Raw genomic sequence first — 23420 nt, forward strand, 5'->3', positions numbered from 1 at the left:
TGAATCCTGACTTGACTCTAATGCCACCCATCGGCCAAGAGCTCCCGAGTTTCCAGGCTGCTGCTTCTCAACTCCTGCCTCTCCCAGGAGTACTGAACAGGTGTCCAAAGTGGTTGTGCATGTGTATAAATTCTAGACAGCTGTCAGAACATAATTCCTTAGAGAACTGTTCCGACGGTTTTGAAGTAAGACATCAAAAACAAAAACTATGAGATAACGGATGCGCTACTGGGGAGGGGTAATTTGGGGGTGGTTGCGGGTGGGGGCGGCGCACACCGAGGAGATTCAGCAGCAAGCGGATCTATTGTCTTCCAGTCTCCTCACGGACACCTCGTGGTAGCGCTTACTTTGGAAAACAGAAAAGTAAAACCAGCGGGAAGAGTTACAAGAAATCTTAAAACCACCTAGGAGAAACGTGTAACCACCTTTCTAGAAAGAGGCTATTAATCCATCCAATTAGCCTTGAGATCCGGCGCCTGCGCTGGAGACGTTCCCTGGGGGTAAACGGTGTTGCCCACTGGGTGGTGCGGACCAGGGCGAAGTTGGGGACGAGCACTGTGTGAGGGGATGAGGAGCAGGCGGGAAGTGGGGGGCCGGGGAGGGAAGGGTGCTTACCAGGCCACCTCCGCAGGTGCTGAACGAGGCCAGCGAGCCTGGCTGCCGCAGCACCGCTCCGGAGTAGAAGCAGGAGGCGTCGGGCGGCGCGGGAGGGCCTGGGGCGCCTGCTGCCCGCGTGGGGCCCGGGCCGGGACTCGGCCGCTGCTCCACCGCGAAGCGCGGCGCCAGGAAGCGGCCGTCTCTCCGGAGCAGCAGGTACAGGTCCCGAGAAAAGGCCGGGATCCGCAGCAACACCTCGTCGCCGTCCGGCTCGGCCGGCTGGGCCAGGGGCGGGGACGGGGGCGGCTGTGGGGGCGGCGGCTGCCACGAGGCCGGGGCGCCCGGGGACAGGGCGGCAGCCCCGCTGCATGCCCGCGGCAGCTCCTGCGATTCCAGCTCCTCGTAGTCCTCGGCCGCCGCCGCCGGCGAGGGCCGGGGCCGGGGCTCGGGCCGGCCCTGCGCGGGCCCCTCAGGCGGCGCCGGAGCCGCGGAGCGCACCTCGCGGGAGCTGCCGGCCGCCTGCGCCCGGGCGCCTCCGCCGCCCCCCGCGCCGCGCACCCAGCCTGGGTCCGCGCTGCCCCCGCTGCCGCCGGCCGCGTCCACCGGCTCCCGGCGCCAGAGCGCAGGAAACACGACTTCCCACTCCTCGCGGTCGGGGGCGAGCTGCAGCCCTGCGGGCGGGGCAGACAGAGAAGTGCGGGCTGACGGGGCCGCGGGGCCGGTAGCACAAGCATTCCCAGGCTCCCGCTCCGGGGGACCCAGGGCTCTCGCCTTAAGGCGTGGGGGACCACCCGGCTAGCCCCCGAAACGTCTGCGGCCCCTGGAGCCTGGCGATCGGATTACAGACCCCAGCATTTTCAAAATAAAAGTACGATTATAAGATGGGGGGTGGGGCAGCAAAGTTTGGTGACAGCGCTTCGTTGTTGAAAGAAAACGGGTGCAAAGACTCCAGCACAAATAAACTATTTCAAGTCTATGCCAGAGCAAGGGATCGCTAGCACGGAACGTGCTTCCTCGTTTTCCTCCAGGTGTGGTCAATGTCCATTTGCAGACCTTATTGCTCTCCTTCGAGGAAACCTGACCGTTTCGCGAGGGTTAAGCCGAGGCCGGGAGAAGCGCGCTTGGCGACCAGCGTGCGCCCCGCGTCCGCGCCCGCACCCACAGGCCCTGCTCCCCGCGCACCGGCTGCACCAGCCTAGCCTGCCCGTGCGTCCTAGGTCCCCGCTGGGAAGTTGGAAAGCCCGCCGCAGGGCGCGGAAGAGCTTACCCGCCGCGATCCCCGACAGGACCCCCAGCTGGTAGAGCAGGCAGCAACAGACGGGAGCCAGGCGCATCTCGCGGCGCTTCCCCATGCCGCGCTCCCGCCGCGGCTCCTCGCCCCGCGCGCGCCTCCTCGCGCGATCCACCGAGGGCGCCGCCGCCTCCCCGGAGCGCTCGGAGGCCGGGCGGCGAGTTTGCCCAGGCCCTTTGTCTGCCGGGGGGGCGGGGGGGTGCTGTGTGACTCCAGGAGGCTGCCCGAGCGCGGGCGGGGTGGGCTGGGGGGAGGAGCGGGGTGGCCGCGGCCCCGCAGCGCGGCGGCTCCCTGGCGAATTAGGTGGCGAGTCTATTTTCTGTGTTCTGGACGTTGCTAGAGTTTCCGGAGCCCCACAGGACAGACCCACAGTCAGGCGAGGGCCGGCGGGCGCGAGGCCGCCCGTGCTGCCTCGGGACGGGCGGAGGACTACCGCGCGCGGGCAGGGGCTCCGCGGGGTCTGAGCCGAGGCTCGCCGCCCGTCGCGACGAGCGCCGCAGTCCCAGCGCCCCGGTGTGCCGAGCTCCTCCGAACGCCGCTCGGGACCGGAGGGCTGCAGGCGCGGGAGGGAATTTCGGGGGGGGACAAGAGGGAGACGCGAGTCGCGAGGTGGGGTGGAGAGAGGAGATACATGCAGACCTGACAAGGAAATGAGACCAAAGGGTGCCCGCCAAGTGTGACTTTGCGGGACAAAGGTCCCAGAACACCGCACACGTGCTCACAAGCCGGGTTGGGGTGGGGACCCAAATTCCCTCACCTGACTCCTGATTGGCCAGCCTGGGAGGCCGGATTTGCGTTCTTCCTCAGCTCTGCCCTGTCCAACCCACCCTGGCTGAGGTGTGTGCAGGTACAAGTGCGTCCCCCTTTCCATCCGACCCCCTTGCTCAGGCGCCTCCCCTGGTCGAGTTCGCCCCCCCCGCCCCCGCCCCCACATCACACAAAGCGAAACTTTGTGCAGACTTGAGCACAAAGCTGCTGCCCCACTTGCCAAAGACCTTTGATTTTTCTTCCCATCTTTGTCTCTAGGGATTTTCTGAGCCTGGAGATAATGTAATTCGTCATGGAGCGTGCTTCAAAGGTTCCCAGGACAGTAGATACTCTGACATTTCAGTGCCCCTTATCCCACCTTATCTTTCTGGCTTCCCAGTCATCGGTGCTATCAATTTCTTTCTCCCTCTCTCCCTCCCTCTCCCTCTCCTTTCTCTCTCTCTTCTGTACAGGTGCTCGCGCACGTGCACACACACACACACACACTCCTAATGAAGGTGAGAGTAAGAGCATCCACATTAAATATTGCATTCTAAAGACCTCAGACCAGGATGATTATTTTGCCTTTTTTACCCCTTTATACATTAAAAATATCTTTGCTATTTCTGCCTTTTTTGGGGAAATTCAACCTTAAATATTCTTGCTTTCTTTGTTGCAGCTCTTCATGGTACCTACTCCCTTTTGCACACCTCTCCCTTAGCCACATCAAGCCTTTCACATCAGACTCCAGCGTGATCGATCTAACCTGCCATTTGCATCCTCTGGACTAGGCCAAACACCTAGAAATGAGAGCTAATGCAAATCTGTTTTTTTAAAAATTCCAGCACTGAAGTTGTTTCCCCACCTCCTTTGTTGTTTTACCTTCTGTTCCTTGTGTCAAAGGTGACTACTATGCCTTTAAGGGAGGCAGACTATCTTATTTCAAAGGAAAGCCATTGTTTGAATAAGCTGGGGTTCTCAATGCTCTTGAGTTGTCCGGAGTTTAAAAACAAACGGGAAGACACTCTAGGTATGTTTGTCAAGAATGTTCTGTCTCCAAATCTTGTTTTATAAAATCTCTTAAACTGCAATAACTAGGGAGGGTGTAGGTTTTCAGACATTCAAGAAATATCTGGGTAACTTAGGAACCTCCACACTCCTGTTTACGGAATTTAATTATACAGACCTAAAACTAGGCAAGAAAGCAGAGGCAGATTATTTTTAAGAAATACAGCAGGTTATTAAGGCAAAAAGCTAGTTTCAGTGAAACACCTCCACTGGATATGAGTCTTAAATACAATATTTCTCATATAATTTTAACCACAATGACAACAAACGTGTAAAACTGTAGAAGTAATGTGCATTAAATTGTATGTATTTATGGGACTACATTTGTGATTTCTTAAAACTAGATGAGCCATATGATTAAATTAATATACTCAAGAGGACAGGTTGCCTATTTAAATTCCCATCTCCCCCCACCCCCCCAACCCCACCCCCCACCCCACCCTTGACAGGAATCCCTATCCATCTGTCATGGTGGAGGCTAATACTGATTGTTAAATTACAGAAAAGTTTGCCTAATCCCCAGCTAGCTCTATTCTTCTCCCATTTGAAATAGTTTTTAAATTTACTTATATTCCAATCCTTTATAAATCCTTTGGGTTGTAATGGCTTGTATACATACTTCTCCTACTAGACTATCAATTTTTTTGAAAGGTAGGAATGATTTCTTACATCTTTTTTCTTTTTTCTTTTTTTACAACTCCCAGCCTAATTCAATGATTTACACTAAATAGGTGTGGAATTTTTCAGCAGATTCTCTAAGATGATTTAGATGCTGATGAAAATTGATTTCTATATGGTGTTCCAATTCCATTTTCTTTATCCAGAAATGCAACACTAGCTCTGTTGAGCAGCTGCTATCAGCCTGATTTATCTGCTTTACAGAGAGAATGAGCTAACAGAGTGATGACTCGTGGAAAGATTTTGTGCTCTAACTACAAGAGAATTAGATGTGCAAATAATAGCATCAATTAGTGGGGTTTGGTATGTACGCATGTGAAGGAAAGAACTAGCCTGATTTGGAACTGAGTACACTGTGTGTGATGAAATAAAGGAGAAAAGGCAGGACTCTGACATGTGTGCATTACCAACCTCGGAAGGAAGAAAAGAGCAGCTGGGAAAAATATGTTGGTTAAGACAGGTCACTACATATGTCACCAGATGGTAGCCAGCATCAACCAAGCCTTGCCTCTGTGGGGTGGAGCTAAGTGACGAAGCATCAGAGTAAGTGGAACCAACTGTTCTCATACATAAGGTGCTCGCATGTTGCTTTTTATAACCCATGCTTCTCCATATACAGAGTTGGTTTTTATGCCTTTCTCATTCTCTCCAGTCATTGGCCTGAAGCCTCTCACAACCTATTCTTCAACCTTTCCCCTCCAAAAGTCCTTAAAATCTTAAGAAAATACAAAGAACTCTTTAACTGAGTTGTATGCAGATACCAACTCCTAGTAGCACTTACATTTAAATCAACATCACGACTTAAGCGAATTCAGACCAGGATAGTGTAACAGGAGCCAGCTCTAATTCTCACCTTAAGCAATTAGAAAAACAGACAAAATGGTTTTCAGACATTGGACAACAGGCAGCCTAGCATTCTGACCTATAAGAGAAGGGAAGCAAATATTTGAATCACTACAATTTCCCCCAGCTTACTACCTAGAGGCAATTTCCAGGCTTTAGCACACAGAGGAGAAATCCAAAGACCTGAAGACTTGCTGATTTGAGGAGACATGTGAAGACAGAGCGAGAATTCACAGGGCAGAGTACTAGAGCTAAGGGAACTGCACAGAGTATAGTAGTTATTTATTGCTCTATAACAAACTTACCAGTTTAAAACAACAAACATTTGCTATCTTACATGGTTTCTAGGATCATGAATCTAGGAGTAGCTATGCTGGATATGTCTGGCTCAGGATCTCTCACAAAACTCCAATCAAACTCTTGGCCAGGGCTACAGTTTCTGATGACTTAACTGGAGATACAGGATTTTTTGTTTTCACTCACATGGCTGTTGGCAGGAAACTTGCTACACAGACCCTCTCCATAGGGCTGCTCATTACATATGTTCCCTCAGAACAAGTCATCCAAGAGAGAATGGCCTGAACTGGAGGCTTTGGTCTTTTTATAACCTAATTTTGAGAAGCATATGCATCATTTCTACTGTATTGTATGCAAAAGAAGCAAATCACCAAGTCCAACCCACACTGACAGGGAAAAGTTTCAAAGAATTTAAGCTATTAAAGCATCATCTCAGAGTCCAGAATCTCACCATCTAGTCATATCCTGGCATGTGTGAATGTTCTCAGAGAAGTTCACTAAGTAAAGCTCCTTGAATTTAGTTTTCCTCCCTCCACAGACTTAAGAAACTAAAGGAACAATTTATCTGCCTCTCATACACCCAACATTTGTGATCGGACAATCAGGGGATAACTGCTATAGACATTTCTGTTCCAAATGGGAAAGGCAGAGGCACAAAAGGGGCCACTGGCCCACAGAAATTCTGAAATCCAACTCGGAAAGTTGCATTTAAAGTTCCCTGATTATGTCTCAAGGTCTAGGAATAATTCTCCATGGCTGTGGGCTCTGCCCTCTGGGAGCTTATGCTATTCTCAGAGTCATCCTTCGTTTTCATGAAAGGGAATATGCATTCACAACTGAGTGATTTTCTCAGTTGGCTTCCTGAGAGCAGAATTTATGGGTCCAGTGACTGCATATCATTTTATATAGTCCTTTTCTGTCCAGAAATGTGCCTGCATATGTAACCGTTTTCCAAACTTTGTGAGACTTCTATGAATCTTTATAGGATTCACCCCAGTAGATAAAAGCCACACCCTCAAATATCTTTAAGATCAACTCTTCCCTACCTTGCATTTCTGATGAGATTGTTGAGACAGTGCTCTTAGACTTCTTAGAAGCCCTCATGCTTGATTGCAAGGATCTTGGAGATACAGACTGAAATATATTAGAGGGCCTTTGCTCTGACGGAAAAGTACTCTGAATGGCCATGTGTGATCTTTATGAAATCTTAACAAAGGATTTTACAGTTATACCTTTGGCTTTATCACTAGACCATGTTTTCCTGAAAGTGCCCTGGATTTTGTTTGTGCTCTGATGCAATTTGTTCTTAATTTTAGCATTGCTGTCCAGAAAAAAAGGCTAAAAATTTTCAAAGCCATCAAATCTTGGCTGCTCTTTGTTAACAGTCTAGCTTTAGTTTATCTCTTTCCTTTCACATTTTCTAGAAGCAGGAATAAACCAGATGGCAATGTCAAAGTTTTTTGCAAATCTCCTTAGTTTGATAAACCAGTTCACTAGGCCCATTTTGTACTGCAGATAACAGTTCTGCTAAGTTTAATGCCACTATATAACAAGGATTCCCTTTCCTTTAGTTCCCAAATATTTTCCTCACTTTTCTACAAGCTTTCATGTAATAGCCTAGCCATAGGTCATATGGCTTCAACTAAAAGCTTTTTTAAGGTATTAAAGAAGTTAAATTTGTAGTTTAAAGATGTCCAAAAAGGAAGTCACTAGTTCCAGATGTTTTCAATGGCTAATTAAGAGGAATGTTTGTTTTTAAAGTAATACCAATTCTACACAATTTTTCCCAGAAAATAGAAGACCATACTTTGCAACATACTTTATGAGGCTAGCATTACCCTCATACCAAAGCCAAACAAAGCCAATACAAAAAGGGAAAATTCAGGCAAATATAGCTCATTAACATAGATTTTAAAAGAAAATATTACCTAATTGAATCCAGCAATACACAAAAAGAATATTGTAATATGACTAGTGAGATTTATTTAAGGAATGCAAGGCTGGTTCAATATTCCAAAATCAACCAATATAATCCACCATAACAACAAACTAAAGAAGAAAAGCACATGACTATATGAATTGATGCAGAATAGCATTTAACAAAATTCAACATCCATTCATAATTAAAACTCAGCAAACTGGAGTAGGAATACAAGGAAAATTCTTCAACTAGATAAAGAACATATATTTTTAAAAACTATAGCTAAGAGTAAAAGACTGAATGCTATCTCTCTCAAACTGAGATCAAGGCATTGGATGTTGACTCTCACCACTCCTATTCAACATAGTATTTGAAATCCTAACCAGTGCAATAAAGCAAGCAAAAGAAATAAAAATAATACAAATTTGAAAACAATAAATAAAACTGTTCCTGTTTGCCAATGACCTAATTGTTTATGTAGAAAATACTCAAAATAAATACACACACAAAAAAAACTCCAAGGGTAATAAGATCACAGGATATAAGGTCAACACCAAAATCAACCGTATTTCATATACTCTAGTAAATGAATAATTGGAAACTAAAGTTAAAAGTCAATATCATTACATTAGCTCCAAAACAATGAAATATTTGGGTGTAAATCTAATCAAACATATGTATAGGATCTGTATGCTGACAACCACAAAACATTAATAAAAACAAAAGGCTAAATAAATGGAAATACATATTGGGTCCACAGATTAGAAGAATAAACATAGTAATGGTGACAATTCTGCCCACATCATTGTTTTGATTATGGAAATTCCTTTCAACATCCCAAAAGGATTTTGTTGATCTAGACAAACTGATTTTTAAATATATATGAAAAGAGAAAAGAATTAAAATAGTCAAAAAATATTGACAAAGGAAAATAAAGTCTGATGACTCAATACCACCCAATATTAAGGTTTACTCTATAATTATAGTAACCAAGAGACTGTGGTATTCCATAGAGCAATGGAACAGAATAGAAAGTCTAGAAATACTTTCACACAAGTACAGTCAACTGATTTTTGACAAAGGTGCAGAAGCAATTCAATGGAGAAAGGATAATCTTTTCAACAAATGGGATTGGAAGAACTGGATATCAAAGACAAAAAGAAAGAAACTTTGAATTTCATATCTTACGTAAACCCTAACTCAAAATGGACCATATACCTAAATATAAAGTGGAAAACTATAAAACATAAAATTTCTAGAGGAAAATATGGAATGAAATCTTTGATCTTCATGACTTAGAGTTAAACAAAGACTTCTTGGACATGACACCAAATAATATACTGTGGTTATATAAGACACTATCATTAGTAGAAACTGGATGAAGAATGCATAGCAAATATCTGTATCATATTTTAAAATATTCTGAATACAAAATTATTTCAAAATCAAATCTAGAGTAAAGCTTCTTCAAGGTACTTTACACTTTCACTAATACTCTCCTCCATGCCCACTGCCCAATGTCAAAGCCACTCTCACAATTTAAGTTGTTGTTACAGCAACACCTACTTCATGGAATCAAAATATGTATTAGTTACCTATTGCTACATAACAAACTACCCCAAAACTTACATATCTGAAAACAATAAATATTATCTCACATAGTCCATTAGTGTTAAGAATCCAGGAGAAGCTTATATGAGTAGTTCTAGCTTAAGACTTGCATACAAGCTGTTGGCCAGACCTGTCAGCTGTAGTCACTTATGACTTGACTAGACCTGCAGGTTCTGGCTTCCCTCAGAGCAGCCATCAGAAGGAGCAAGAGAGTACACCCAAGAAGGAAGCCACAGTATTTTGATAACCTAACCACAGAAGAGCTATCCCATCACCTCTGCCATAATCTATGTTTCAGACATGGGTCATTAACTCCAACTCATACTCAAGGGGAAGGGAAATAAATTCAACAATTTGGTGGGATGAATATTAAAGAATTTTTGGACACATTCTTAAAACTACCATAAAAACAGAAAACTCTGGATGTTTGCTAAGTGAACTTTGAAGTAATTTTCTATATTCTGATTTGTGCATGCAAGTGAAGAAACAACCCAGTCTAAGGGGGGAAAAGGCAGAAAACGTTAGACCAAACAACACTTTCAAATGCTGTGTGTTCCCACCAGTCAGAGTGTAAGGACCTTAAGAGGCATTTTATAATTCTCTTTGGAAATCATCTGCTTAGTAGTGAAGCTAAATTAGCCCATAATTAAAATTGACTTGAGCCCATTTCAACAAGGCTTAAAAGTAAGCCTCAAAATGATCCAACTGATTCCAAGTAACTTAATTGCCTAATAGAAAAAAAGTGCATTGTATTTAAAGAATAATAAGCAGCAAGGATGTACATTCTCATTCTCTGGCAGCTGACAAAAAATTGTAGGCATTCTAGATACAGAAAAATATTACCTATAACCAGGAGGAAAAGTCAATTAGTAAAAATAGATCCAGGCATAACAAAAGTAATAGAATGAGCCAACAAAACCATTAAATAGCTATTGTATATATTTTGTAACTTCAGATAAAAGCAGAGGAAAATTTGATGAGGAGACACATGAGAAAGATCCAATTGGAAATTTTAGACATGAAAAGTACAGTATTTCAAATGAAAAACACACCAAGTGGGAGTGATGCAGATTAAACACTTTAGTAAAAAAATTAGTGAAAGTGAAGACATAGAAGTAGAAATAATGGGAGGCAGGGGGAAATGATGGTGGCATGAGAAGTGAGGCAAAAATCTCCTCCCAAAACTACATATAATATGAAAATATAGCAAATACTACTAATCCTAAAAGAGTGACCAGAAAGAAGATTGGAGCAGCCAGCCTACATCCAGGGAAAAAGAAGATCTCACAGAAAAGGGTAAAGTTAACAAAGCTGTGATCACTGAGACCTGAGCCCTCTCCACTCCCCAGTTTGCTGGCAGGAGGAAGAGAAACAGAGCAAAGAGGGTGTAGAAGCCCAGGAATGCAAAATACCCAGCTCTGGAGATCTACCGTGGGAGCACAAACCCACATTGCATGGCCCTCTGGAGATCAGAGAGGTTTGAAAGCAAAGACAGGCAGAATACTCAGAGAACTGAGATTCCAGCCACTAGTGGAAAACAGGTTCCTGTTTGGCTGCTCTGTCACAAAAGAAAGGCAGGTGCTTTGAAAGACTTCCCAACAGTGAGAGGCCTGCTAAAGGGGCAAGAATTACACAGAGCTTGCTGCTCAGGAGAAGGAACAGGCAGACAAAATCATCTTGGCACACTCAGCCCAGTAGGTTGGGAACTTTCAGGAGCTTCGGCACTCCATCTCCAACCCTGGCAACCAGCCCTGAGGACCTCCACCATGATATGCAGCATGCTACTCCTTCCTCCCAGGGGGCACCTGCTTGCAAACCTGCTGTCCCTGACATCAAGCCAGGCCAGCCAGAGGGCAGCCTCACCAATGGAAGCCACAGGGGTGTATCCAAGAGGCTTCTCTCTGCACACTTGGCTCATTGGCCCTGGCAGGGGAGGCAGGCACTGCGGCTGGGAAACAGGGAAGAGCTCTTTCCTCCTGGCAGGCACCGGCACCACTCACTTGAGGCTCCCACCATCACTCCAGGTGCTGGGCAGCACTGAAGAGTAGAGCTCTGGGAATTAGAGGGCACTGCCTACACAAACCTATAAATTCATATTATAAAATAGGATTATGAAAAGGCAGAAAATCTTATTCAACCCCCAAATCACTCAAACACCAGAAAGATGGCTCAGTGAAATTGAAATCACCAATTCTCCTGAAAAAGATTTCAAAATAATTATAAACATGCTAATAGAGCTACAGAAAAATATTCAAGATCTAAGGGATGAATTCAACAGAGAGATAGACACTTTGAAAAATACAGTATCTGAAATGAAACATACAATGGAGGGCTTTAAAAGCAGACTAGAAAAGGTAGAGGAGATGGTAAGTGGAATAGAAATTAGGGAAGAGGACTACAAGGAAGCTGAGGCACAGAGAGAAAAAATAATCTCTGAGAATGAAAGACTATTGAGAGAACTGTGTGACCAATCCAAATGGAACAATATTTGCATTATAGGGAAACCAGAAGAAGAAGAAGAGAGAGAAAGGGATAGAAAGTGTCTTTGAAGAAATAATTGCTGAAAACTTCCCCAATCTGGGGAAGGAGATAGTCTCTCAGGCCATGGAGGTGCACAGATCTCCCAACACAAGGGACCCAAGGAAGACAACACCAAGACACATAGTAATTAAAATGGGAAAGATCAAGGATAAGGACAGACTGTTAAAAGCAGCTACAGAGAGAAAAAAGATCACATACAAGGGAAAACCCATCAGGCTATCATCAGATTTCTCAACAGAAACCTTACAGGCCAGAAGGGAGTGGCATGATATATTTAATGCAATGAAAGAGAATGACCTCGAACCAAGAATACTTTATACTCAAGAATACTCAATAAATATTTATTGAGTAATTGAATGAATGAAACCAAAAGTCATATCATATATATGTGATCCTGCCAGAAACGGGAGGAGGACTCAGCTGAGATCAAGACATGCCTTTCATACCTACAGTTCAATGGTTATTGTAAGTATTCAAAATGTATCTATGAGCTGCTGGTGGGAATGTAAACTAGTTCAACCATTGTGGAAAGCAGTATGGAGGTTCCTCAAAACACTAAAAATAGAAATACCATTTGACCCAGGAATTCCACTTCTAGGAATTTACCCTAAGAATGCACTTTCCCAGTCTCAAAAAGACATATGAACCCCTATGTTTATTGCAGCACTATTTACAACAGCCGAGAAATGGAAGCAACCTAAGTGTCCATCAGTAGATGAATGGTTAAAGACGATGTGGTACATATACACAATGGAATATTATTCAGCCATAAGAAGAAAACAAATCCTACCATTTGCAACAACATGGATGGAGCTAGAGGGTATTATTATGCTCAGTGAAATAAGCTAGGCAGAGAAAGACAAGTATCAAATGATTTCACCCATCTGTGGAGCATAAGAACAAAGCAAAAACTGAAGGAACAAAACAGCAGCAGACTCACAGAACCCAAAAATGGACTAACCATTGCCAAAGGGACTGGGGGCTGTGGTGGGAAGGGAAGGAGAAGGGGAATAAGGAGCATTACGATTAGCATTCATAATGTAGCAGGGGGGCACAGGGAAGGCAGTATAGCACAGAGAAGACAAGTAGTGATTCTACAGCATCTTACTATGCTGATGGGCAGTGACTGTATGGGGTATGTGGTGGGGACTTGATAAAGGGGGGGAATCTCGTAACCACAATGTTGCTCATGTAATTGTATATTAATTTTACCAAAATAAAAATAAAATGTGTGTGTGAGAAAGAGAAAGAGATGGGGGATAAAAAGAGAGTGAGGTTCAGTAAGGAAGGTTTTCAGAATTATCCTGAGACAACAAGTTCCCCACTGGCAAAAATCAATTTGAAAAATACTCCCTTGATTTGTTGGCTAGCGATGGCAAAGAGACCACTAGCATGAAATCCAGGTAGAATTTCATATGAGAGGAGTGTTGTAGACATTTGCATTGCTGAGGTTTAGGCTGCCCATCATTTGATCTCCCTTCATTTGTCCCAGGAATCCCCCAGTTGAGAATTTTACTGGGATGGGAGGGCATTGATTCTCACAAAATAGCCCAGAAGTTCAGGTTCTCGTTCTCCTTATCCAGCGAGTGCAGACCCATAACCTAGGCTTAACTAATTGAATGTGCATTGCTGGCAGATCTGGAGCAAGTAGCACAAAGGGAAGAGGAACAATTTAGAATTCCTTTCAATAGCAGGGGTCAGTAGCTGCAGTGGTGAGTGCCAGTAGCAGGATCGGTGTCCTGAGCCAGCCATGTAAGCATGCTGATCGGCTATCCCGGTGGCTGGGCCTTGCCTCTGCTGACAGCTGCCCAGTTTTCCAGAGGGTTCTGTGTGCCTTCTGTGTGCTTGATTCTCTAGCCTCCACATCAATTCCTTAAGCTGCATGATATAATTTTATTAAATTCTTTTCTGCTAAGTCAAACCAGAACCCAATTCTGTTGATCTAAGTAAGAACCATGACCTAAATTGTTATGAGGGAGCAGGCTGCATCAAAAGGACTTCAGAAAAATCTAGGGACTTATGCATAGTTGGGAATGGAGGCAAAAACATTCTGTTGGTGTTCATTAATAGGAATCTGTCAGTCTATGACACACAGTGACAACATTTCTGTTTATTGCTTCTGTTCTACTGGAGTGAAATGTGCATCAAGAGCAGAATTTTCTTCCATCATATACTCACTGTATTGAATTTAAGAAATGTGGGGTGGGGGTACCTGTCTCCAGTGATCCTATACAAGACCAATGAGAGGCCCCAATTCCAAATTCTGAGCTCAAGGAATGCACTAAAATCCAGGGTGGACTGAAAGAATCTCTAACCTCTATTTGTTCCAAAACTTCCTTGGTTTGTTGAGAAGAAGAAATCCAAAGGCCAGGTGATTGGAATGTTGGAGGGAATCAATCAGGTGAAATGTAGTCCCCCTAGAAGGCCTAGAAACTGCTTTCTCCAAAGCTTGGGAGATAAACTGATGAGAGGATCATCATCATTAAAAATGCATCAGAGGCTGTTCTTCAAAGCTACGAAGGCTGTTGGGAGATGCAGCTGAAAGGGTCTCTGTGACTCTAAGGGGGCAACTAAGACCCTGGCTGACATAGTGGTGCTTAAGCTCAAGGCCAAGGCTCTGGTTACTGGCAATATAATCTAAATGACCAGACCCATAGACATTTTGGTGGTTGTTAATATATCATAGGATGAGGGGCGGAGCCAACATGGCGGCGTGAGTAGGACAGTGGGAATCTCCTCCCAAAACCATATATACTTTTGAAAATACAACAAACACAACTAGCCCTAAAAGAGAGACCAGAAGACGCAGGACAGTGGCCAGACTGCAGCTACACCAGCGAGAACCCAGCAACTGGTGAAAGGGGTAAGATACAAGTCCCGGCCCCGCGGGACCCGAGCGCCCCTCCCCCCAGCTCCCGGCGGGAGAAGAGCAGGCAGAGTGGGAGGGAGACGGAGCCCAGGACTGCTGAACACCCAGCCCCAGCCACCCGCAAAAGAGCACAGACACAGTGGGTGGGCAGGGGGCCCTGGATACTGGAGAAACAGGGAGTAAGACCTCTGAGCGGGTGCTGAAGCTGATGCCCCTGTGACAAAGAAAAGCGGGGGCTTTTTGAAAGTCTTAAAGGGACAGGGACTTAACAGCTTGACGGAAACAACCCAGGTCACAGTACAGCAGCTGGAAATTACAGGGAAAACCGGGTGCACTAACCCCCTGGGCAACAGCTCTGAGACCCCTCACGGAGGCAAACAGTCAAGCAGCCCCCCCCATCCATCACCCCACCGGGCGCTGCGAAAGCAGAGAAGCAGCCTGAGACAAATTCCGCCCACAGAAAGGGAAATTTCTCCCTTCTGGCCAGGCAAGACACAAAGACCCACTCTACACGCAATTACCCAACACAAGCCACTAGGGGTCGCAGTTGCCCCAGTAAAGAAAGGCCAGTAGTAAGTGAAAATTTTGGCCCTCCCAGCTGACAGTCAATAGCACCTGTCAACATGAAAAGGCAAAAAAATATGATTCAGACAAGACTAACCCAGACAGCTTCGGCATCTGCTACATCTTCCCCTGAGAAGGAATCTGGGGAGATAGATTTAGCCAGTCTACCTGAAAAAGAATTCAAAACAAAAGTCATAACCATGCTGATGGACTTGCAGAGAAATATGCAAGAACTAAGGAAGGAGAATTCAGAAATAAAACAAGCTCTGGAAGGACTTCAAAACAGAATGGACGAGATGCAAGAGACCATTAATGGACTAGAAAACAGAGAACAGGAACGCAGAGAAGCTGATGCAGAGAGAGATAAAAGGATCTCCAGGAATGAAAGAATTTTAAGAGAGCTGAGTGATCAATATAAAAGAAATAATATAAGAATCATAGGCATTCCAGAAGAAGTAGAGAGAGAAAAGGGGATAGAAAATGTCTTTGAAGAAATAATTGCTGAAAATTTCCCCAAACTAGGGGAAGAAATGGCCTCTCAGACCACAGAGGTACACAGAAGTCCCATGACAAGGGATCCAAGGAGGGCAACACCAAGACACATAATAATTAAAATGGCAAAGATCAAAGACAAGGACAAAGTATTACAAGCAGCCAGAGAGAAAAAAAAGGTTACCTACAAAGGAAAACCCATCAGGCTATCATCAGACTTCTCAACAGAAACCCTACAGGCCAGAAGAGAATGGCATGATATACTTAATGCAATGAAACAGAAGGGCCTCGAACCAAGACTACTGTATCCAGCACGAATATCATTTAAATATGAAGGAGGGATTAAACAATTCCCAGACAAGCAAAAGTTGAGGGAATTTGCCTCCCACAAACCACCTCTACAGGGCATCCTACAGGGACTGCTCTAGATGGGAGCACTCCTAAAAAGAGCACACAACAAAACACCCAACATATGAAGAAGGGAGGAGGAGGAATAAGAAGGGAGAGAAATAAAGAATCATCAGATTGTGTTTATAATAGCTCAACAAGCGAGTTAAGTTAGACAGTAAGACAGTAAAGAAGCTAACCCTAAACCTTTGGTAACCACAAACTTAAAGCCTGCAATGGCAATAAATTCATACCTTTCAATAATCACCCTAAATGTAAATGGACTGAATGCACCAATCAAAAGACACAGAGTAATAGAATGGATAAAAAAGCAAGATCCATCCATATGCTGCTTACAAGAGACTCACCTCAAACCCAAAGACACGCACAGACTTAAAGTCAAGGGATGGAAAAAGATATTTCAAGCAAACAACAGAGAGAAGAAAGCAGGTGTTGCAATTCTGGTATCAGACAAAACAGACTTCAAAATAAAGAAAGTAACAAAAGACAAAGAAGGACATTACATAATGATAAAGGGCTCAGTCCATCAAGAGGATATAACCATTATAAATATATATGCACCCAATACAGGAGCACCAACATACCTGAAACAAATATTAACAGAACTAAAGGAGGAAATAGAATGCAATGCATTCATTCTAGGAGACTTCAACACACCACTCACTCCAAAGGACAGATCCACCAGACAGAAAATAAGTAAGGACACAGAGGCACTGAACAACACACTAGAACAGATGGACCTAATAGACATCTACAGAACTCTACATCCAAAAGCAACAGGATACACGTTCTTCTCAAGTGCACATGGAACATTCTCCAGAATAGACCACATACTAGCCTACAAAAAGAGCCTCAGTAAATTCCAAAAGATTGAAATCCTACCAACCAACTTTTCAGACCACAAAGGCATTAAACTAGAAATAAACTGTTCAAAGAAAGCAAAAAGGCTCACAAACACATGGAGGCTAAACAACACGCTCCTAAATAATCAATGGATCAATGACCAAATCAAAATGGAGATCCAGCAATATATGGAAACAAATGACAACAACAACACTAAGCCCCAACTTCTGTGGGATGCAGCAAAAGCAGTCTTAAGAGGAAAGTATATAGCACTCCAAGCATATTTAAAAAAGGAAGAGCAATCCCAAATGAACGGTCTAATGTCACAACTATCAAAATTGGAAAAAGAAGAACAAATGAGGCCTAAGGTCAGCAGAAGGAGGGACATAATAAAGATCAGAGAAGAAATAAATAAAATTGAGAAGAATAAAACAATAGCAAAAATCAATGAAACCAAGAGCTGGTTCTTCGAGAAAATAAACAAAATAGATAAGCCTCTAGCCAGACTTATTAAGAGGAAAAGAGAGTCAACACAAATCAACAGTATCAGAAATGAGAAAGGAAAAATCACAACAGATCCCGCAGAAATACAAAGAATTATTAGAGACTACTATGAAAACCTATATGCTAACAAGCTGGGAAACCTAGGAGAAATGGACAACTTCCTAGAAAAATACAACCTTCCAAGACTGACCCAAAAAGAAACAGAAAATCTAAACAGACCAATTACCAGCAACGAAATTGAAGCGGTAATCAAAAAACTACCAAAGAACAAAACCCCCGGGCCAGATGGATTTACCTCGGAATTTTATCAGACATACAGGGAAGACATAATACCCATTCTCCTTAAAGTTTTCCAAGAAATAGAAGAGGAGGGGATACTCCCAAACTCATTCTATGAAGCTAACATCACCCTAATACCAAAACCAGGCAAAGACACCACCAAAAAAGAAAACTACAGACCAATATCCCTGATGAACGTAGACGCAAAAATACTCAACAAAATTTTAGCAAACCGAATTCAAAAATACATCAAAACCATCGTACACCATGACCAAGTGGGATTCATCCCAGGGATGCAAGGATGGCACAACATTCGAAAGTCCATCAATATCATCCACCACATCAACAAAAAGAAAGACAAAAACCACATGATCATCTCCATAGATGCTGAAAAAGCATTTGACAAAGTTCAACATCCATTCATGATAAAAACTCTCAGCAAAATGGGAATAGAGGGCAAGTACCTCAACATAATAAAGGCCATCTATGAAAAACCCACAGCCAACATTATATTGAATAGCGAGAAGCTGAAAGCATTTCCGCTGAGATCGGGAACTAGACAGGGATGCCCACTCTCCCCACTGTTATTTAACATTGTACTAGAGGTCCTAGCCACGGCAATCAGACAAAACAAAAAAATACAAGGAATCCAGATTGGCAAAGAAGAAGTCAAACTGTCACTATTTGCAGATGACATGATACTGTACATAAAAAACCCTAAAGACTCCACCCCAGAACTACTAGAACTGATATCGGAATACAGCAAAGTTGCAGGATACAAAATCAACACACAGAAATCTGTGGCTTTCCTATATACCAACAATGAACCAACAGAAAGAGAAATCAGGAAAACAACTCCATTCACAATTGCATCAAAAAAAATAAAATACCTAGGAATAAACCTAACCAAAGAAGTGAAAGACTTATATTCTGAAAACTACAAGTCACTCTTAAAAGAAATTAAAGGGGACACTAACAGATGGAAACGCATCCCATGCTCATGGCTAGGAAGAATTACTATCGTCAAAATGGCCATCCTGCCCAAAGCAATATACAGATTTGATGCAATCCCTATGAAACTACCAGCAACATTCTTCAATGAACTGGATCAAATAATTCAAAAATTCATATGGAACCACCAAAGACCCCGAATAGCCAAAGCAATCCTGAGAAAGAAGAATAAAGTAGGGGGGATCTCACTCCCCAACTTCAAGCTCTATTATAAAGCCATAGTAATCAAGACAATTTGGTACTGGCACAAGAACAGAGCCACAGACCAATGGAACAGACTAGAGAATCCAGACATTAACTCAGACATATATGGTCAATTAATATTTGATAAAGGAGCCATGGACATACAATGGCGAAATGACAGTCTCTTCAACAGATGGTGCTGGCAAAACTGGACAGCTACATGTAGGAGAATGAAACTGGATCATCGTCTAACCCCATATACAAAAGTAAACTCAAAATGGATCAAAGACCTGAATGTAAGTCATGAAACCATTAAACTCTTGGAAGAAAACATAGGCACAAACCTCTTAGACATAAACATGAGTGACCTCTTCTTGAACATATCTCCCCGGGCAAGGAAAACAACAGCAAAAATGAACAAGTGGGACTATATTAAGCTGAAAAGCTTCTGTACAGCAAAAGACACCATCAATAGAACAAAAAGAAACCCTACAGTATGGGAGAATATCTTTGAAAATGACACATCCGATAAAGGCTTGACGTCCAGAATATATAAAGAGCTCACACGCCTCAACAAACAAAAAACAAATAACCCAATTAAAAAATGGGCAAAGGAACTGAACAGACGGTTCTCCAAAAAAGAAATACAGATGGCCAATATATCATAGGATGACTAGGAGTGAAATGGATAGGCTGCTTACTCAATTCTATTGGATTTGTGTTTAGAATATATAAAACAATAGAACAAGCAACCAAAAATATCCTCTATCTATGATGATCCATTATAACAGAAGATCATGGTCTCCTTAGCATATTCCTGGACCTGGCTCAGTACATAGACCCCAGTCCCTTGAATGAAGGAAAACGTGAATACATGTGAGAAGACTTGACAATAAATTAAAATGTGAGCCAGTCTTCCTCCTTGCCTGCTGGAAAAGAACCTGTAACTATTTACTAAAATTATTTTGCTTTGGAGAATAGAATATACCCAGACCTTTGAGTCTTACTTTTGGACACTAGCTCTCAGAAAACACTAACACTAATGTACATTGTAATTTATATTAAAGTAGGGGCTTTTGAAAGTCATAAATGAATTTTGATCTGAGTCTTCTTATGATAGGCCCAGTGAAATCCTGAATCTACACTGTATTTAGAAGACTATGGGAACAAATATACTCACAAATATATAATTGCTGAGACATAATAGCATCTATTTCTCATTTGTAACAGTCTGGGAAGGTGTCCCTTATACTTTAGAACCCAGGCCCCTTCCTTCTTAGGACTTCTCCATGTCCCACACCCTTGCTATCTATACCCAGCCTATGGAGGGGGAGGGCATATAACAAGGCAGACCTGTGTCCAAAAAACCACAGAAGTGGTACACATCATGCCTGTTCACATGCTTTTGGCAAAATCTGATAACTAGGTCATCTCTATATACAAGGGATGGTAGGAAATATAGGCTAACATTCATTCCATCAAGGGGAAAGAGGAAGTGGATTTTAGTGAATATCTTGCATCTGTCATAATCCTGTGGTTCTTCTTCACTTACTGAATATATACTAGGAATACTGAGAATTAGTAGATTTCCCACAGGGGTTTCCCAGCTTACAGGTAAAGGGCTACTGCAATAAGACTGCAAATGGAAACCATCAGACACCCCCTCCAAACCAAAAATACAAATCAAAGTAATTCTGAATTACTGTGAAACTAAAGAGACTAGTGGCTCTATCAAAGACTTAGAAAATGCAAATGTGCTTTTTTTTTTTCTTTCCATATTCCTATTTAACTCACCTGTGCAGGTGACAGATCGGCCATAGAGAATAATACATGATTGGTGTATATTGAATCAATTTTAGCTGCTATTCTAGATGGGGTCTTTTTCCTTAGGCAAATAAAGATAGCCCTCAAAGATAGCTGCCTATTTGATCGGTAATATTGTTTCCTTTATCCCCATAAATGTAAAACACTTAGAAACATTTGTTTTTACCCGAAAGAGATCAAATCCTCCAGCATGTCTACTCTCTAATGCTTTCCATAATTTCATCCCCCACAGGGACATAAAGTTTGGCCATTAAATTACCGATGATGCTGAGTGCATGATGTGTGTGGACTTGACGGAACTCTTGTGTTAAAGAGTAGGAGGTTAAGGTCCTCTTACCTCAGGGAAGTTTCTGGGAATCCAGCAATTTGGGGCATGTCAGGATCTCTCTTTCAACATAAAGAATTATTTTGATGTACCTCGCACCCCCAGCAGTTAGAAAAACATTTTTTGGGTTCTTTGGATTTTGGAAAAAACATATCTCATTTGAGTTAACCTTTCCAACCTATTTACTAATTGATCCAGAGGGTGGCACAATTTGAGTATGGTTCAGAACAACCAAAAGTTCTCCAGTTGGTCTTGGTGGGGAGCACAAGGCTCTGCCTGTCTACACTATAGACCCTGGACATTGAGAGGGGCATTGGGCAGGTATAATTTCATCCCTGAATGGACAGTGATAAGACATGATTAGAAAATCAGGATGCAGGCCCTAAAAATTCTGGAGCATTACCATGCCCTCTTCTTCAAATAACTATTGCGTTCTTTACAAAAGCTCTTGGCTTCCTATTAGGCCATGTTTGAGACTGCATACTTGACTACAGAATAGCAGACAACCAGGTAAATTGAGCTCCCCATCATGATCCTAGTGCTCCTCTGTTATACTAAGATATTAACACCATGAAGGAAGAGACTAGTCTGTCTTGCTCACCACTACTATCCAAATTCTGGCATGATACCTAGTATATAACAGTCTTTTAGTAAATATTTGCTAATAGATGGAAGAAGGGAGAAGGAAGGGAGAAAGGAATCTAGCCAAACTTGTCCAGAAAGACTATCACCAAACAGAACTTGTGTATACGTGAGTACATCATCTAAGCAGGTCCCCAAAGCCCCATTTTTCATAAACAGTTCTTTCAAAATAGAAGCACACTCATTCTTATTTCACTGAAGCCCCTCCCACAAACCTTACCTATTGTTTTATGGGAAGTGCTCTAAGACCAGTTGACTGAAGAGGAATAAATTCAACCGGGTTCACAGGTTTCTGTGTGCAATTTGCTGGCACCAACCACAGTGTCCTGGGGGTGTGAAGCACAGTGGGCCGAATGTCAAGCAGTACATCTGTTCTGTCCACCAGGCTAGAAAGAGGCATGACATGATAGTAAGTTTCTATATTGATTAACAAATGGTGGTTAATGGTTTGCACCCTTTGTAAGAAACTAGGAAGGAATCTGATTACAGGATTGGTGACAAAGAAGCCTGTAAAAGAATTATGTGTATGAACTTGCCAGCATGGAAGACATTTGTGTCCCATGTGAATGCTCCTCAAAAGCCCCCTCTGTGAAAGAGGGGTTCATTCCTGATTACAAAAGGTTTCTGATGATATCAGTCAGCTTCTTTCTTCACATAGCCATCATTGATCAATAACTGAACACCACTGGTAGCCTGTATGGAAGTTCTTTATAAACACATGGCATCTACTTTCCTCCAAATTTACCCAGACTCTATTACTGCTGATTTTCTAATATGCTAGTGGCAAAAAATATCATTACATTTTTGGGGAGTATTTAAATAATCTTTGGAGAAGATTTGAAACAGTATACAATGGGTAAAAGTCATAAAGACAAAGAAAGCATTTGACTTTGAAAAAAGGTATTATTAAATATTTTAAAAGTCAAAAAACACATAGGACAGAGGGTTAATATCCCTAATATAAAAAGAATTCCTATATATTGATTGTAAAAGAAAACCAGCAGTCAGAAAGAAAAACAGGAAAAGGATAGAATAAGTCATTGAAAGAAGAAGAAAAGGCAAATGAAAAATAATCATATGAAAAGTTGCTCAACTTCACTAGTAGGGACAGTAAGGCAGATTATTACAAAAATATCTTATTCTGACTTTTTTTTTAACCCTCTAAAATAAAAAGAGTGGCAAAAGTCAGTTCAGATAGTGTGTGAGAGGTGGAAACCGTCTTACCGTTGCTTATGGGTGTGTGCTAAGCCCTGTTTTGGAAATGGAACTGGCCATCTTTAGCAAAATCCAAAACATTCTGTTGTTCCAATAATCCCACTGGAAGAAACCTATCATGGAGAGAGAGAAGCCCAGGCACCAAAGGATATTATACAAGGATGTTTATAGCACCACTGTTTATAGTAGCACTAAACTCCCGGAAAGCCTCCATACTCATGGCTAGGCAAAAGACTGATTAATTTAGAGCACACCTTATGAAAATTCCCAATTATTTTTAAAAAGTATTGACCTTTTCCCACTGATATGGAAAAATGTATATACTATTAAAAAAGTTTTAAGTTATTAACATAATAATAATTCCTGTACAGTATTTCCTCTGATATAGAGGGAGTGTATGTATTTGTGTGATTATGCAGAAAGAAAAAGCAGAGTATACAACCAACTGTTGAAATACATCAAAGGACAGGGAACAAGGAATGGGAGCATATGTAATAGAGAAAGCTCCCAGAAAGTGACAGACTTCTTAATGTTTTCTATTGTATCATTTAGTTTCCATACTTTAAAAAAAATCTACTAAAGAATTTTTAAGGAAAAAAATACAATTTGAAGTGTTCAATGCTTCTCTGTTTTATTTCTACTTCTATAGAATTGACTCATTAATGTT

General features: G+C 42.6%; 1 protein-coding gene and 1 long non-coding RNA gene across 2 annotated transcripts in view; one reads left to right on the forward strand and one right to left on the reverse strand.

Annotated features, from left to right (window-relative positions):
• The window catches only part of ADAMTS19 (ADAM metallopeptidase with thrombospondin type 1 motif 19), a 257477-nt gene extending 255428 nt beyond the window's left edge, over positions 1-2049 (reverse strand). Inside the window, exons 1-2 of the mRNA XM_036902596.2 lie at positions 1865-2049; positions 616-1268 (exon numbers count right to left, since the gene is read on the reverse strand). Coding sequence (XP_036758491.2) covers positions 616-1268; positions 1865-1949 — 738 coding nt within the window. The 5' untranslated portion in view covers positions 1950-2049. The remainder of the gene's footprint in view (positions 1-615; positions 1269-1864) is intronic.
• LOC130680172 (uncharacterized) overlaps positions 257-23420 on the forward strand; it is a 55595-nt gene continuing 32431 nt past the window's right edge. Inside the window, exons 1-2 of the long non-coding RNA XR_008993231.1 lie at positions 257-500; positions 632-813. This is a non-coding gene — a long non-coding RNA (uncharacterized LOC130680172). The remainder of the gene's footprint in view (positions 501-631; positions 814-23420) is intronic.

The sequence above is a fragment of the Manis pentadactyla genome, chromosome 13, assembly GCF_030020395.1.
Source record: "Manis pentadactyla isolate mManPen7 chromosome 13, mManPen7.hap1, whole genome shotgun sequence".
NCBI lineage: Eukaryota > Metazoa > Chordata > Mammalia > Pholidota > Manidae > Manis > Manis pentadactyla.